The sequence below is a fragment of the Vanessa atalanta genome, chromosome Z (assembly GCF_905147765.1).
Source record: "Vanessa atalanta chromosome Z, ilVanAtal1.2, whole genome shotgun sequence".
Lineage (NCBI taxonomy): Eukaryota > Metazoa > Arthropoda > Insecta > Lepidoptera > Nymphalidae > Vanessa > Vanessa atalanta.
The window spans coordinates 1,476,545-1,494,506 of record NC_061902.1 but is presented as its reverse complement, the minus strand read 5'-3'; the positions used below and the strand labels follow the sequence as shown (position 1 = coordinate 1,494,506).

General features: G+C 32.2%; 1 protein-coding gene across 3 annotated transcripts in view; it reads left to right on the top strand.

The window, feature by feature from the left end:
• LOC125076134 (forkhead box protein L2-like) overlaps nt 1-17,962 on the top strand; it is a 105,753-nt gene that overhangs the window by 30,374 nt on the left and 57,417 nt on the right. For all 3 annotated transcript variants that reach the window (XM_047688108.1, XM_047688107.1, XM_047688109.1), the window contains exon 3: nt 14,950-15,058. In XM_047688108.1, coding sequence (XP_047544064.1) covers nt 14,950-15,058 — 109 coding nt within the window. The remainder of the gene's footprint in view (nt 1-14,949; nt 15,059-17,962) is intronic.

The following is a 17,962-nucleotide window of genomic DNA, read 5'->3' as shown; positions in this document are numbered from 1 at the left end:
ATAGTTTAATTGAATATATATCTATATAACGAAATAAGACGCCCACAATATAGTAAAACTTTCTATATTAAATATCTTATAAGTAATATATCACAGGAATAGTTGGGTCAATCTCCATGGCATTTATTTTAATAATCATAGCTTATACTGTACACTGTTAACAAAACAAAGATGACATAACACTAGTGCCTGTATATATATATACCTATGTACATTCCACAATCTAAGTAAGCTCCTCTCCATTTGAAAGGTTCGGAGTATATTTTAACATGCCACTCCAATGTGGATTGATGGACAAAACATTTCTCAGTCTGTTTCCCTATAAGAGCACGAGATAAAAGGCACATTGTAAATAAAATCTCAGTGAAACTGGCCGGGTTTGAACCTGCAATCTTCAGCTAAGACATACGTATACTGACCAATGGGCCATGTTGCCATCGGGTCATGTCGGCTGTCATTGGAATGTTTATTTTATGATATGGTTATAAAAACAATATATCCAATACGCGCCTAATTAAGGGAGCGATGTAAATAATATGATTATTTTTGTATTTGGAGGTAATATCACATCAATGGCATTATTATTTATTTTGAATATTATATTACAGAAAATAATATAATTTAACTAAGCACACTACAAGTTAATTCCATTTAATTTGATATTTACTAAGTTCCAGTTGATCATAATAATTCTTAATTGATTGTGCGAGTTCTCAATAAATCCTCGGGGAAGTTCGTTGAATATGAATGCAGGATATATTACATACATATATAATTGTTTTTAACTAAAATGACTGTATATTTACATGTTGAAAAAGCGTAACTACTGAGTTTCTTGCCGGTTCTTCTCGGTAGAATCTACATTGCGAAACGGTGGTAGCTTGACTTAATATAGTTTGTTAAATGACGATTCAATAGTGCTTGTAAAATATAGTATATTTTGATTTGATTTGATTTGAATAACCTTCCCACAAATTAAACTGTCTCTAACCCGTAATAATTGGTTACCCAGGGCTTAGAAAAACTGTAAACCAATTTATTAAGAAAAAAAAAAAGAATTTGTTAATGAAGTGTTATGTGAAATAAAAATATGAAATTAACATATCGGATTTTTATTTAGTTGAAATATATATGTATAATGGCGACCCGCACTGGCTTCGGCTGTAAATAATACGTCGCAAAACGTCAGTGATACCCAATCGCGAAGCTATATATAAATTTATTGAATTTGATAACTATTGAATTTTATAAAATATAAATTTCAATAGTTTTTGTCAGGTACACCTCTTCTACGAGTATACCTATTTGTGATAAATAAGTTGTAGCAGAAGGATGGATTCACGGAAGAGATCTTATATGTTTTTTTGTTATGTGCTATAAATCAATATTAAGAAAATATATATATATATATATATATATATAAAGACTGACTAAATATATATATATATATATATATATATATATATATATATATATATATATATATATATTTAGTCAGTCTTTAAATATCATTAAATGTTTAGTGAATGATTTGTTTGAATTAATTGAATGAATTTATTTTTCATTTTCGTAGCGGTTTTGGATCTTTAAGACTGAGATAAAAATGTATTTATTTTATGTAAAAATAAATCGACGTCACGCCGAACGTTGTTCCCTATAAAGAATCAAAAAGTGTTTTACAATCGGAATATTTTTTTCTCTTATTTTAGTTATACTCTTGTTAGTTTACAGAATCAAGATACTAGATACATACCGTTGTAAACTTATTTGAATGGGGATCAATTCTATACTTTCAAAGATGATTTAAAGTGAGTAGAGACGTAAAAAAAAAAACAAACAAAATAGTTCAGAAAGTTCTGCCGTCAATGATAACCGTTTTTTTGTCTGATTTTTTTTTTAAAATCATTTTCGGTATTTTCATTTGGCAACTTTCTCAGTATCGTTTAATTACAAAAAATCAAAAACCAAAAAGTTTGTACTGTATATCTATATTTTTTTTCATGTATTTTTTTATAAGCAATGAGCGTAAATATTTCACATGTTTACTAATTACCAACGCCTTTGGAACTATTATAATATTAAAGAATTTCTTTTGAACCACCATTTACACAGCAATAAGAAAAATCACTTTAGAAACGGAATACAAAGTACTGAAATATCGTATCGAGACTGACAAGTGGGAGGTAACATACCCAGACGCACTTATGTAAAGCCCTGCGAATAAAAATATACAACAATTATATATTAGTATAAAAAAAAAAAAAAACCAATAATGTTCACAAGCGATGATCGGTCTCATAAAATTTCCACGAAGGAAAGATAATAAAAAATTAAAAATAAAAGAAAGTTCAACCTTCACACATATATTAATGGAAAAAAATTGCATCGATACGATATGTTGTCATTTATTATGATTGTTTAAATGAAAATCTCGAATTCTCGCTACGAGATTGTGGGCTCAAGCGTCTATTAATTACAAATCTATTTTTGTTTAATCCTACCCCGCAGTCTGCTGTCTCCTCGTCACTATGTACACGTTGTGGATATTTTTTGTAAAGAAACATTTATTTATAACACTTTTGATGTTAATTGTACGAAACTCGCTTATGAACTTATTTAATACTTTACGCGGCTAAAGGATAGCGTACAGTTGACTTGAAATTAAATATCAGTTAATTATAATACAGTTTACGTTACGTTTAAAAAAATATGTAATATTTGTTTAAATAAATTTAAAACAGAACATTATATATCAGATTCCACGGCGAGCGGTTTCAATGTTAAATTATATATTCCGTCGAATTGTTCGAACGGGTGATATTTCGTTTAATGTAAGATGATTAAATTTTATTATATACGTAGTATGAATAGATCTATTCATTTACGAAGACCTCCACGTTAAAATTATCGAGTGTACTGCTCTATAACACATTAATTATTATTTGTATTCAATAGTTGAAACTAGTGAAAAGATTTTTAGGAACTTCGAAACATAGGACAGGTTTCGTTTAGATTTCATTTCATTGTAAACTGCAAGTCACTCAAATACAATTGGCGCCAAAATAATGAAACCTCTTTTAAATGAAATTTTTAATATCAATTAGAATGTTTATTCGTTTTCATTTTTCTTTTTTCTTATATAGCAGCGCCGCTCTCTAACCGACCAGTAACTTTTCCGCTCTCTATCACCCCCTAAATAACGTTTTATTTAAAACAAACCGACTTCGAATAATACCTATATATTTTTTAATTGAAGGTCTGGTAATTTTTTTTAAATTTAAATGGGACGAATTTAAAAGATATATGTTCCAATTTATAAATGACGGATTTATGAGGTAATAGACTTAAAAAAAAATTGTACATCCGCACAACCTCTTCCTTTTTTCAGAAGAATTTACTAATTATTTTTTGTACGAAATATGTGTTTTACTAAATGGCTTTGAAGAGTTTCTCATAGATAATCTTCTTATGGACTAGACAACGGCTAGACACCTTCGCCCAGAGATACATTCGCTGTGAGATTCACTGGTCATGCGTCGCCAGTAGAAAAGCACGACTTAGATAACTCGGTTAGATATAGAATAGTTTGTTCGAACATAAGACCGAGTTTGCTAAGAGATACGGAGGTTATTGCTAACTGTATAACTTACATGACAATTGTTGTCACTTGTCGCGATCTGAAACTTTGTATGATTTAAATCATTTATAATTAAATAAAACAAATTAATTAATGTGTGTTTAAATAAACAAAAAATAGACGACGATTATTATTTTTATCACTTGGATGTAGGGCTTTGTGCAAGCCCGTCCGGGTAGGTACCACCCACTCATCAGATATTCTACCGCTAAACAGCAGTACTCAGTATGGTTGTGTTCTGGTTTGAAGGGTGAGTGAGCCTGTGTAACTACAGGCACGAGGGACGTAACATCTTGGTTCCCAAGGTTAGTGGCACAATGGCGATGTAATGGTTAATATTTCTTACAATTGTCTATGGGTGATGGTGACCACTTACCATCAGGTGGTCCATTTGCACGTCCGCCTATCGATATCACAAAAAAAATCTAGACTAATGCCAAAGTCTATCTGTATGTTGCTCTTTCACGGCCAAACGATTGAACTGAATTTGATGCCACTTTGCATGGAGCAAGCTTGAACCCCAAGGCTATCTGATATCTAACGAACAAACCTTAAAACGTAAAGTCGCGGTAGTAATATATACTTAGCAACGAAGATTGTTGTGTTAGTGAAAGGATTAAAGAGCGGCGGAGACATACGTGACTGACGTGTAGTTTGCCTTCACGACACAAGTGTCGATATAACGACGAGGTGTACCAATAACATAAGCAGCCCGTAAATGTCCCACTGCTGGGATAAAGGCCTCCTCTCCCTTTGAGGAGAAGGTTTAGAGCATATTCCACCACGCTGCTCCAATGCGGGTTGGCGGAATACACATGTGGCTGAATTTCGTTGAAATTAGACACATGCAGGTTTCCTCACGATGTTTTCCTTCACCGCCGAGCACGAGATGAATTATAAACACAAATTAAGCACATGAAATTTCAGTGGTGCCTGCCTGGGTTTGAACCCGAAATCATCGGTTAAGATGCACGCGTTCTAACCACTGGGCCATCTCGGCTGTTGTACCAATAGTTGTTTCAAATAAAAAAAAATACACATTTATGAAAAATTTAAGGTGTTAAATTTAACATGAAATTGCCTTGATTTTCATAATAAATTTACTCCTGCCCTACATGTTGATTATATCACGGGTTCATCTCTTTTCGATAATTATATTCAGAGCCGGCAGTAACCTTAGACGATACAAAATAAAAAACTTATGAAAGCTTTTAATAAAAATGTGTTAAGCTTGCTGAAACGAAATGCGATTTTACTTTGAAATATTATCAAAAACAATTCGTAAAAACTGGCGTTATGGATAATCTTTTTTTTTTTAATACAGTTGTCAGTTAGCAAACTGTCCTAAGTGCCCTAACTTTACCTAAGCCCTACTTATTTTCTCCAAAATATTAATAGAGTTATCTTTATGTAAATTAAAATTATCTCAGACTCGATAAGTCTTAAAAAAATAAACGACTGCAACATTTCTACCGTGTAACGTTTGAGTGAAACATTTCAGACGCATCGTTTTTTGATTTTATTAATTTTTGTATGTATTACAACAAATATTCAGTATAAATTATGTACCGATTAAATTAAGCCCAGTGTCGACACAAATAGTGGTTACAGCTTTAATAAAATTGTTAATATTTTAGTTGATTTTTTTATAATTAAATTAACGTTAAAATCTCTTTAATGAATGATCGGATATATTATTATATCCGTAATACAATTATAAATATATTCATTTTAAATAACATTAATTCCTGGTATCATTTTAAATTAATTATCTTTATTTATATATTATTACATTGTTGGTCAGTTTGTTTGCGGTAATCTCAGGAATCAACATGCCATTTCTGTTTGGATTAAATGAACTCTTATTGAGGAAGGCAATGAAATTTATAACCTTTCCGATCACCCAATATGACAAAATGTATCAAACAAATTGGATAAAAAGACTAGATAAAAATATATGAAATATTACCGAGATAATTAGTCAGAGCATGTTATAACAGAAAAATATTACAGACATATCTGTAAAATAAAATGAAACATTCGAAATTCAAAATGAAATCGAACGTTCCTTGACCAATATATCTTTATATAGAAAAGAGAAATTGTCTGCCAACGTCGTTTATATAAACCAGTTTGAATTTTTCACAGGGATATTTTCTGGAGTGTCATGCTGCAGCAAATAAATATGGTCGAATCGGAGAAGTGAATCGATCTCGCTCACATATAAATGATTCTTAAATTTTATCTCTTTCTCCCTAATAGCCGCCTGACAAACATGTATCAGCGGTTAATAGGTGCGCACACGCAGCTGTTGCGTACAAATCAGCTCCGATATAGCTGACTCTGTCAAAAAGCTAAAACTTCGGCGTAAGAGGGAAGCGGCGGGCGATGTCCTCTTTTCGATTATATTCATGTGTTCGGCTTAATCTCGAAAACCCTTTATTTTGTTCTCAATTAGTTTTTTTATCTATTAAATCCTATAACATTATAGACGACAAATATATTGAAATTAATATACTTTTAACAAGTTATTAATAAATAAACACACGTGCAATTTTTATCGTAATTCAAAGTTATTTTATTAGAAAACTATTGAGTAAAAAATTATAAAGTGTGTCTTCTTAAGAGACTGTATTATCTTTCAAAATTTGTATGGAAAAATTCAAACTCGAAATTTCAAATTGAATTAGTAAAGATATTCCATGGCACTGTAGATTATTATCTACTTTATCATTGATTAATATTAACACTAGATGTATGTACATAAGTACAGGTACAGACAAGGTGTCATTTTTCTAATGGTTTACAAAAGTAAAGGTTGATATTATAAACCCCGTGTTCGTTTGCGTCGTCCGTATAATGCGATTTCTTCAAAAGAGTTGAGTATCGTGATTTTCAATTAATATAAGAAAAAAATAAATTAATTAAACATACTTTTTACTTTTTTAATTTTAATTTCCTAATTTTTTGAATACATTGTGTTTGTGCAATTCATTGAATTATTACATAACAATTTCTCTTATTGTATTCAATACGTAATTTAATTATGAATCGTATTTTGAAACAAAAAGAAAAACAATAAATACGAAACATAAATATATGTATTAAAACTTTATTTTTCTATAAAATTATCGAAAAACATTTGCATACAATTTGAGTATTATATTGCTTTATAGAAGCGAATAAAACAATACTACGTTTGGACCGGTATTGTCCGAATATGTTATATTAAAAATTGATATTTAGTGTAAACACGTACCGATTTTTTCCATACACAAAACGTTACCGCGTAAAACGCTCCGTGTTATGATTAAAAGTTTTTGTAAAATATTTCTATGTTTACTCTAGAATATAATTACGAGTTACTTACTCATGTAGCGATTGACATACGATCTACTCGTCAACGGAGGGCCTGAGTCATATATGCCTTAAAGAATCGGTCTTGCATATTCAAACTGATAACATAAAGTGTAACTATTCGTAATTTTTAGAGCCACTCAAAGGATTGATTTGAATTTATTTTTTATTGTAGCACGCATTGCTTTTCAAAACTATTTGTAAAATATTGGTATATTCGACCAGAGAGAATGTATTAATTCGTATTGTGTAAGCAATAAAGATCTATTGTAATTTATTTATTTAAAAAAGATTATAGGATATTTACAAATAATTTATTCATTTCATAATAAATAAGATAAACATATGTTTTTTTTAACACAGACTGATATGTGTATCAATTAAAACGTAACATTTATAAATTAGCATGAAAACTAGTTTTAAAATATTTTATAATTATGAAGAAAATTAGGTACTCGTGTTATTATAGTTTGCTTAAATCTGGTTTAAGTATATGATGATTATTGTATTATGAAGTGAAGTGATTTAGTTGAAAGTTTTTTTTAAGCATATACGATTTCGATGGCAGGTATTGTCTTTGATATATTCGATTATATTAAGCACATATGGGATTAGGAGATTGATTTCTGAGAAAAGACTTCGCAAGTCGAAGAGAAGATCTTCAAATAAGAATACATATAGTTTCGATTAGCTAACCTTGAGAATACAATTTAAGATGATTTACTTGATGGTAGGGTTTTGTGCTAGCGTCTGGATAGGTACCACCCACTCATCAGATATTCTACCACCAAACAGCAGTACCCAGTGCTATTGTGTTCCGGTTTGAAGGGTGAGTGTGCCAGTGTAACTACAGGCATAAGGGACATAACATATTAGTTCCCAATGTGGGGAGCACTGGTGATGTAAGGAATGGTTAATATTTCTTACAGCGCCATTGTCTACGGGCGGTGGTGATCACTAACCATTAGGTGGCCCATTTGCTCGTCAGTCTACTTTTATCATAAAAACAAGATACCTTTGTAACTATGTCTAATTAAATACAAATTTGAAGAGCTATAGTGTACTATAGTTCCAGAAAGGATCACGCGTCCAGGTCATCGGTCTATGTGCAGGTCTTTTGCTAAGTATTATGAAATGGCGCAGTCGTAGCCCAAGACTTGGCTAAGGGGTTCATATTATTGAATTAGAATTACAAAAAATAATAATGGATTGAATACAATTATTAAACAAATCAAAGACAAGTAATATAATTGGCTAACCAGTTGATTATAATTACGACATCTGTTATCCCTGGCTAACAGGCTTGCTCTCAATCATTTTTTGACGCCTTAACAAATAGATGAAACATAATTTCGGTTGTACGGAAATAATATTTTCGTTTTTTTATGTTCTATTTTTATGCTTGTCAATTTGATGTTTGATGATGATATGTAATATGTACTCATAATTTTATATCATGATATTATCACCAATTAAATATTTTAACATAAAGATTATTAATTTTATTTATACATAAAATAAAAATCCTCAGATTTTCGAATCCCACGCCTTTTGCTAATAGCTGTATTACTTTATGAACTGCATAGTATTATTGATTAATATAGTTTTATGGTGCCGAGATGGCCCAGTGGTTAGAACGCGTGCATCTTAACCGATGATTTCGAGCTCAAACCCAGGAAGGCACCACTGAATTTTCATGTGCTTAATTTGTGTTTATAATTCGTCTCGTGCTCGGCGGTGAAGGAAAACATCGTGAGGAAACCTGCATGTGTCTAATTTCAACGTAATTCTGTCACAAGTGTACTCCACCAACCCGCATTGGAGCAGCGTGGTGGAAATATGCCCCAAACCTTCTCCTCAAAGGGAGAGGAGGTCTTAGCCCAGCAGTCGGAAATTTACAGGCTGCTAATGTAACGTAATAGTTTTATTTACAATACAATATCATTCCACTTAACTACAATTTTTTGTATTTTTTTTATGTTTCTCATGTAAGTGATTTTTTGTAAATCTTTTTAAGAAATAAAGATCTTCAAGCCTAAACCTAACTACTTATACTCGTTTCCGATAATAGCATCGTCGACATTCAAACTACCATTTATTCATAAATCCATAATGAATACCACGGATTGTTCAAGATCTGGACCAATGACATCACGTCAAATTAATGTTAAAGTTGTTATTTCTCTTTTAGTTGGAATAGGCTTCATATAATAGGTGATTAACTCCTCAGTCAACAGCTACGCTGATGGGACCATTGGACCTGAGGTCTTGTGTTCAAGTACGGCATATAAAAAGGTATAGGGTTTTTTTTTTTTAAATTAGCTTTGTTGACAGTCCCTAACCTTGGAAAGAACGTTAAAATGCTAACCCTGGGTCAAAAGTAAATAATAAATAAATATTGGACAACATCACATACATTACTCAGATCCCAATGTAAGTAGCTAAAGCACTTGTGTTATGGAAAATCAGAAGTAACGACGGTACTACAAACACTCAGACCCAAGACAACATAGAAAACTAATGAACTTTTTCTACATCGACTCGACCGGGAATCGAACCCGGGACCTCGGAGTGGCGTACCCCTGAAAACCGGTGTACACACTACTCGACCACGGAAGTGTTTTTGCATTTTCCGTCTTATCGAATTATGATATTAAGGCACATATTATAGTGCACACAAATGTGGATTAAAATGTGTCTCACGCAGCTGGCTAATGTCTCGATCTCGATGGTCGATCTTTCAGGCGGATATCATAAAGAGCTAAATTCTGACTGCATCAGTGCACACTAAACTATAAAACATTGAGGCTTGAAATTAGGAACGATCTTTTGTTTCTTAATGTAGAGTCACATTAAGAAAGGATTTGTGACATGTTGTAAATAGTAACTGGATCCCCTCAGTCTTTAACTGTACGCAATCGTCCTTCTCGCTCGAAGTGTTACTCTTTTAAAAACACTTTAACGAATTAATCTAACTCTTCGCGTTCTGAGCTCACTCATTTTTTTTTCTTCCGTAAATGACGTTTAGTGGGAGTATTGTACGAAATTGTTAGTTTGAGAACTTTTAATTCGAAAATATAAACCAACAAAATTAACAAGAAATCTTTGTGAGTAATAAACGCTTACAAAAAAACTTTTTGTTAAGCCAAGATATTTATCTTTAATACTCGTAGATAAATCGCAGTATTCAGTATTTCATTGTCAAATTTAAAATTTGACTTTTTTTAAATGTTAATTGAATTGTCACACAATATACAAATTATGGAACTAACCATTAATATTACCATATTATTAAATTTTTATAGTTTTACGGACGTATTTGTACGTAATATTTACGCTTTGCTAATTAAACAAAAAACGACGCGCCTTTTCAATATTTGTATAGAGAGATCAATTTCGTGTCTTGCTTATTTTCTTCGGTGTATTCATTTAAATATATATCAAGTATATATATTTAAAATAGTATAAAATTGGTTCGTTTTCAGTTCCACTTAACCGATTTATTTATTGAGCGATAATTTTGTAATACGAGACCTGAGTTATGTTTTTAAACAGCAAAGTTACAATAGGTACAACCAATGTCCGTAACGCGCTTACACAGAGCCGAATGAAGTGTTTTAGATTCTTAGAACTGTTCTCAATGTCATCGGATATTTATGACGTCACCAGAAATTGATTACAGATAACGATTCTCGTCATTTTGTAAAGACCGTTAAGATGTTTAATTTTATGACGCAACGCAAATTTGTTACTTATATTATAATTTCATGGAATAAGAATTTAAAATTTATTACCTAATCATATTTATTCGAAAGCCAAGACAAATAGAATAAAAAAAAAACATAATTTTTGATATGGACGTATTTTGTTTTACTCACGTTATAACATAAATCATTAATAAATTGAATGACAAAAAAACTTAATATTAATATAGTTTATTTAAATTTCTAAAGCCTATTTAATTCATCATAAGTCATATAATCAGGTGTTTATTTATTTCGAAGATAAACGAAGTGGGATATTCGCGAACATACGTACGTACATATATCTTGCGTGTACGTGTCTATATCGCGGAAAACAAACACGCGCTCAGAAGTCATTCTGTAAACCACAAAATCGAATTCCATAGACCACAAAACGCGCCAACTAGATCATTTAATTTCGATTTTCAAAAATCGGACACAAAACTTTTTAATATTTAAATTGTTTTTTTTTTATTTATTTATTCTTAGAGTCGCTAGTCTCTCCCCGTTTGGACGGTGTTACAAGCACATTACGCAGAGGGTCGACTGTCGTTCATTCAAGATTGGAGAAAGCATCCCACGTATTCAAAAATAGATATTGCTGTTTATTTATTAGCTATTCAACATTCGATTTAATATTAACATGAGAAAAATATAGACGGAATTTGTATTTTTGACGCCTATGGATCTAGCCTATATTAAATACGAAACTCGTCAGCAGATTGTACAAAGGTTGATTCTTTGTATTCAATACTCAATAAACCATCTCAAATTATAAGAATGCGTGCAGCGTGTATTTAAGACTTGGTATTAATGACTCACCTATCATCATGAGAAATTTTTGAGCTAGCAGAGTTTGCGTTATTTTTATCTGTATTAGTATGTATGACGGTTTTAAAATATACAGCCAGCCAGTAATCAGGCTTAATTGTATTTTATTAACACTGTGTCGATATTTATAGAAAGATTAGAATCGTAATGATCATTCAATACGCGGATAAATTTGTGGTTTATAGTATCAATAAACAAATGACCGTCACGTTACGCTTAGCGGAACATCGAAATTGATGATAATTGATTGGACTTACAAATAAAGTTAACAAAAGACAGTAAAATAAATAAAAAAATATAATTTCGATAAAAATATATATATATGTATATTATTGTATGTGATATTCGTACTATAGGAGTGAAAGCTGCAAGAAACCGTGTCGTTAACCGTCATGATATACGAGTGGTTTTACCCGCAAGAGCGTGCAAACAGATTTTTTCCTTTCACCGGCGATTTTTCCGAACCGATACGACTTGAATCCTTCAAGAAAAAAGCGTATTCCTTTCTTAAAGGCCAGCGACGCATCTTAAAACGCCCCGGTGTTGCAGATGTCCGTGGGTGGTGGTAGTCACTTTCTATAAGGTGAGCCTCCTGCTCGTATGCCATCAATAACATAAAAAAGAAAGGATGTTTTAAATATGATACTAGTGGGTCGCCCGCGAAACTTCGAGTTTATTCAAAATATTTTTTATGTATTTCAAAACCTATGACAGGTTTTGTTTTGATTTAATTGTAAACTGATGAAACCTTTTTTAAATGAATTTTTTAATATCAAATACATTAGTTCTCTATAACCAACCAGGATTTTTTTTATATATATATAATATTTGTATATTATATACATTTTTTTTTACATTAGCAGCCTGTAAATTTCCCACAGCTGGGCTAAGGCCTCCTCTCCCTTCGAGGAGAAGGTTTGGAGCATATTTAACCACGCTGCTGCAATGCGGTGGTGGAATACACATGGGGCAGATTTTCGTTGAAATTAGACACATGCAGGTTTCCTCACGACGTTTTCCCTCACCACCGAATACGAGATGAATTATAAACACAAATTCAGTGGTGCCTGGGTTTGAACCCGAAATCATCGGTTAAGATGCACGCGTTCTAACCACTGCTCCATCTCGGCTCGGCTGATATTATAAAAATAATATTATAATAGAACATAATTTTTTTTTCCAAAAGAGTATCATGTCAGATCATAGTATTCCTGAATTACATTCAAATCAATTTCTGTAACATGACGTGATAATGTTCAAGCTATTTAGTTAGCTCGAAATTATCAATATTTATTTCACATTTCATAGTAGAATAAATTTAATTGCCTCCATTTAATCATCGAACAATACAGTTAATGAAACAAAACGAGTTTATAGTAATTGATACTAAAAATAACCATACCAATACATTTATAATGACATATGTTAACAGATTTTACTAACGGTACCAAAGAAATAATGAGCTTGATGCAGCGATGTGATAGACCAATTATAATTAAGCTGGCTTTAAAATTGAGACCGCATCTATAATAATTCTATTACTTGGTGGTAGGGCTTTGTGCAAGCCCGTCTGGTTACCACCCACTCATCAAATATTCTACCGTCAAGCAGCAATACTTGTTGTATTGGATAACATCTCAGTTCCCATGGTTGGTGGCGCATAGGCGTGAGGAATGGTTAAATTTTATTGCAGTGGTTACCATTAGCAGCCTGTAAATTTTCCCACTGCTGGGCTAAAGGCCTTCTCTCCCTTTGAGGAGAAGGTTTGGAGCATATTCCACCACGCTGCTCCAATGCGGGTTGGCGGAATACACATGAGGCAGAATTTCGTTGAAATTAGACACATGCAGGTTTCCTCACGATGTTTTCCTTCACCGCCGAGCACGAGATGAATTATAAAAACAAATTAAGCACATGAAAATTCAGTGTTGCCTGCCTGGGTTTGAACTCGAAATCATCGGTTAAGATGCACGTGTTCTAACCAGTAGACCATCTCGGCTTTTTTAAAAAAAAATGCTAATGGTTACCATTTATCAGGTGAATTGCAAGTTTGTAAACAAAAAACGTTTATGCAAATATGTTATGAGTGCAAAGTATTTACTAAAAAAGATTGAAAATTATTTCAAATATTATGATCAAGTTTTTAAGCATACGTAGTGTTAGATCTATTATAGGCAGTTTCATTATAGACTGGGATATATTGCCGGATAATTTAAAGCAATATTTAAAAGTTCGACACCTCGACTGCCAGTTCGATTACTACTGTTATGTCCCTTGTACCCGTAGTTACACTGGCTCACTCGCCCTTCAAACCGTAACACAACGTTACCAAGTACGGCTGCTTGGCGGCAGAATATCTGATGAGTGGGTACCTACAGGTTTGCAGAACCACCACCAAGTAAAGTTATTATGAAGACTATACGAAAAGCTGCAATTTTTTAAATGTTTTTAACTCAATTTGTTGATATTACGTTCTATTACGTAGTATTTACTAGCGATTTTTTGCCAAGGCTTCCTAGAAAAGACAAATTGATATGAAATGTATAATTAAGTTCCTGTATGTGTATACATAAAAGTTTCGACGGTTTTTGCACGATACTGGCTTTCTATCGAACTATTTCTGAATTAACGATACATAACAAAATATTTGTCATTGATTGTAGCTCAAAGGATATCGACATTTGTTTATGGCGAGCACAGCGTACAATAGACTGAAATTAAATTCTCTGTTTTTTCACGAATTCATCCATTCGTAGTTCGAGTCATGTCATATTTCACATGTCCGCGAAGGTCAGGTTGTAGAGTTTTATCCAAAATATCTTATCACCATAGAAGCCTTAGATAAATTTCGGATAAAATCAGAGTTTATGGAATTATCGTCTTAACGATTTATGTTGTATAATATTAAAAAATTTATGTCTTTCCCTTTTCATTTTCTAGATCTATTGAATACACGTGTATTATAGTTTAGTTTCTTGTGATGTATCGATATTTTAATTCGTTAAAAAAATCATCTTCCTGACTTAGTTAAGTCGACGGTGTGATTATAGAAATATCGAAATATTAAATAGTTTATAATTTATCCTTTAGCATTTTTTTATGTTTAATGTAGGCGGTTTTAGGGCAAACAGGCCACCTGATGGAAAGTGGTCACCACCGCCTATAAACATTGACACTAATAAAAATAATAACCATTCATTACACCAATGCTCCACCACCCTGGCAGCTAAGACGTTATGTCCTTTGTGCCTGTAGTTACCAGTCTAACTACAGGCACAAGGGCCCGTGCTCACACTTCACACAACCACACAAAGTACTGCTGGTACCAATTCAACAATTTATATTATTATTCGATGTTCATATTTAATTCTCTTCAAACAGGAGCTGTCAATTCACGCTGTGTCAACGCACGAGCTGTTGAAGCCAAAAGATGAGCCATCGTACAGCTTAGCGAATAACAATATGTGCACAATCACCTTGCCTCATACAGGTATGTTTTAGCAATGTTAAAAACCAATAGTTTTATGACAGTCGATCTTTTGGTTGGATGTTCGGGGCTTCCCATGACAGGACGATTAAATATATTTTAATTAAATACCGGGTTCTCATATCGTACGGGTAATATTCATAAGAAGATAATACTCATAATAACGCGTTCTAATAATAAATAGAACGCATGTATCTTAACCGATGATTTCGGGTTCAAACCCAGGCAGGCACCACTGAATTTTCATGTGCTTAATTTGTGTTTATAATTCATCTCGTGCTCGGCGGTGAACTAAAACATCGTGAGGAAACCTGCATGTGTCTAATTTCAACGAAATTCTGCCACAAGTGTACTCTACCAACCCGCATTGGAGCAGCGTGGTGGAAATATCCAAACCTTCTCCTCAAAGGGAGAGGAGGCCTTTAGCCCAGCAGTGGGAAAATTTACAGGCTGCTAATGCTAAGTGCTAATGCTACTCATAATAACAACCTACTACTAAAATAATCTATTATATTTTTCATCAGTTAATGTATATTTAGATATATTTATTTAATCTTTTGTACATTCCTGTTGTTTCTAACTTTTTAGAAAAAATATTGTTTATCTACTAACCTAATATATTAGTAGGTTATCCGAGACCCGCATGTTGTTTCGTTGGAGAGCGAACTAAGATGAGTGGATGTGATAATTGAAGTCCGAAAACGGGCGAGGACCACTGAATTTTCACGTGCTTATTTCTGTATAATTCATTCATTTCAGTCAAGCTATTCTGGGTAACTCACCCAGTAACTCACCTTGTGTAGGCCTACAAGATGAATTATACAATGATCCTCAAACGTAGAAACTTAAGTTCATCTAACTATTCGAAAAGAGCCTCTTTGTAATGTTTTACAACAAACATTCATTTTCGATTCATTCATAAATAAGTGAATATAATATATATTACATATGTATAATTTTGCTTTACAAAATTCAATTGTTTGATAAAGAGAGTAGTTTGTACTGTATTTCGTAGGTTTTGTTGGCTTGGCAAATTGAATTGCAATACTGCAGTACCTGCAGTACCCATTCAATTTGTCAAAATATTCTCAATTTTTAAACAATTCATTTCGTACTCACAATAAAAACCACAAAACTGCTGTTAATATTGAGGAAGTTTCCCTTTGTTACTTAATGGCAAATATTTAATAATAGCTGTGTATTTATCTATGTATGTGTTTATTATTATTTTTATTAAAATACCAATTGATGTGTACATAATAAATAAGTGTTCTTTGCCTGTACGTTAGGTTAGTTAGTGCTACCATACATAGTCCTGGTAGGTCCATATCTTATTCAAAGTCAAGTTAAAGTAAAAATCTTTTCTATAATAAGTGCTACAGTTTCTTATTGATAAAAATCTACCACAGGTTCCGAAATAAACGCCTTGGACCTTAGAAGAACCGGCAAAAACTCAGCGGGATTTTTTTTATGTCACATTTTACAATTATTTTTTACAGTAACAAACTATGTATTTTCGTTATTTGATGCGATGCAAGAAATCTGAATTTTTTTATGTCTGTGACAAAAAAAAATTTATAACTGTTAAAGTTTAAAACTACAAACTAACACGAATTATGTGTCTAAAGGGACGGACAATCCCTTTAGAAATATATAATGCCACATTAATATGATTTAGTTTGGTTTACATGAAAATGTGTCCGTTCTAAGTAATCCTCAAAAAATGCTCTTAAAGATTATATATTTATTGCATCCAAAATCTTGATCCCCATCAAAAAAAAATTGTCTTACACTCAGAGTTAATTATCTAAAAAACGAGCTTCTAAAAATTTTTTGAGTAGAACCCAAAAACTTAAGCCTCGAAATTCCACACCCACAAAAACAAACACCCACACACATACAAAGATACCTGGTAAAAACTAAAATTCTTAATCTTTCACGATATAAATGTTACAGAATATCTTTGTATACACTGTAAGGTAACTTGTGTGTATATAAACGACGTTCTATCTTCACGTACGAGATTAATTGTAAACAAAATACTTCTCGTTTGACAAATTGTTGCACTGCTATTGATATAACCCAGCGAATTAATAAACGTTTAAAATCATCATATTCCTTCCTATTCAAACTTTAGCTTCGTACTTTTTATTTCATCATTTGGCTAAATCTTTTTATAGATTAACGTTTAAAACAATTCATAACCGTTATATATGGCAAGTGTAAACATAATAGGGTCGAAAATCTCGTGTAGCCAGCGGTAAGTAACTAACGCCCATAACGTATCGCGTTACAATAAAGCGAGCGTCTAATCATGTTCCACTAGCTTTAGCCCGCGGTTATAATTTACGATCGATATATTGCCGTCGAATTTAAGAACTCTCAACAGACGTTAACGCAGGACATTATGTCTGTTTGAATCAGAATTTCGTTTAATAATCTGGAATTTGTTTAACAATTTCATTTGATCTATATTAAATATACATTGAGATTATATTTCAATAAAACAGCTCTATGTATATACGGGGAATGTATCGCGCATCGCTTGTTAATCGCGTGAAAATGCAGACGGTATTCATCGTTTGTTTGAAATGAGCATTCCATAACATCATTTTTATTATATGGCTTTAAAATTGTTCAGCTACTAAATTAACTGCCCGTTTTATAGAAATTTTAAACCATATCAATGATCGTGCATTTTCATTCGGATGTTGTGTCTTTAAATTTGTATGAATGTGAAAATTACAAATTGAATGAATTTGTATCTCTATACTAATAATAGACTTTAAAAATTGTTGGAATATTCAGAAGTTCTGCAGTAGACATCGTTATATTGTTATCAGTGATTAATGATATTTTATAGCATTTTTCTTATGTTATATAAACGCGTTTTTATTCTGTGCATTT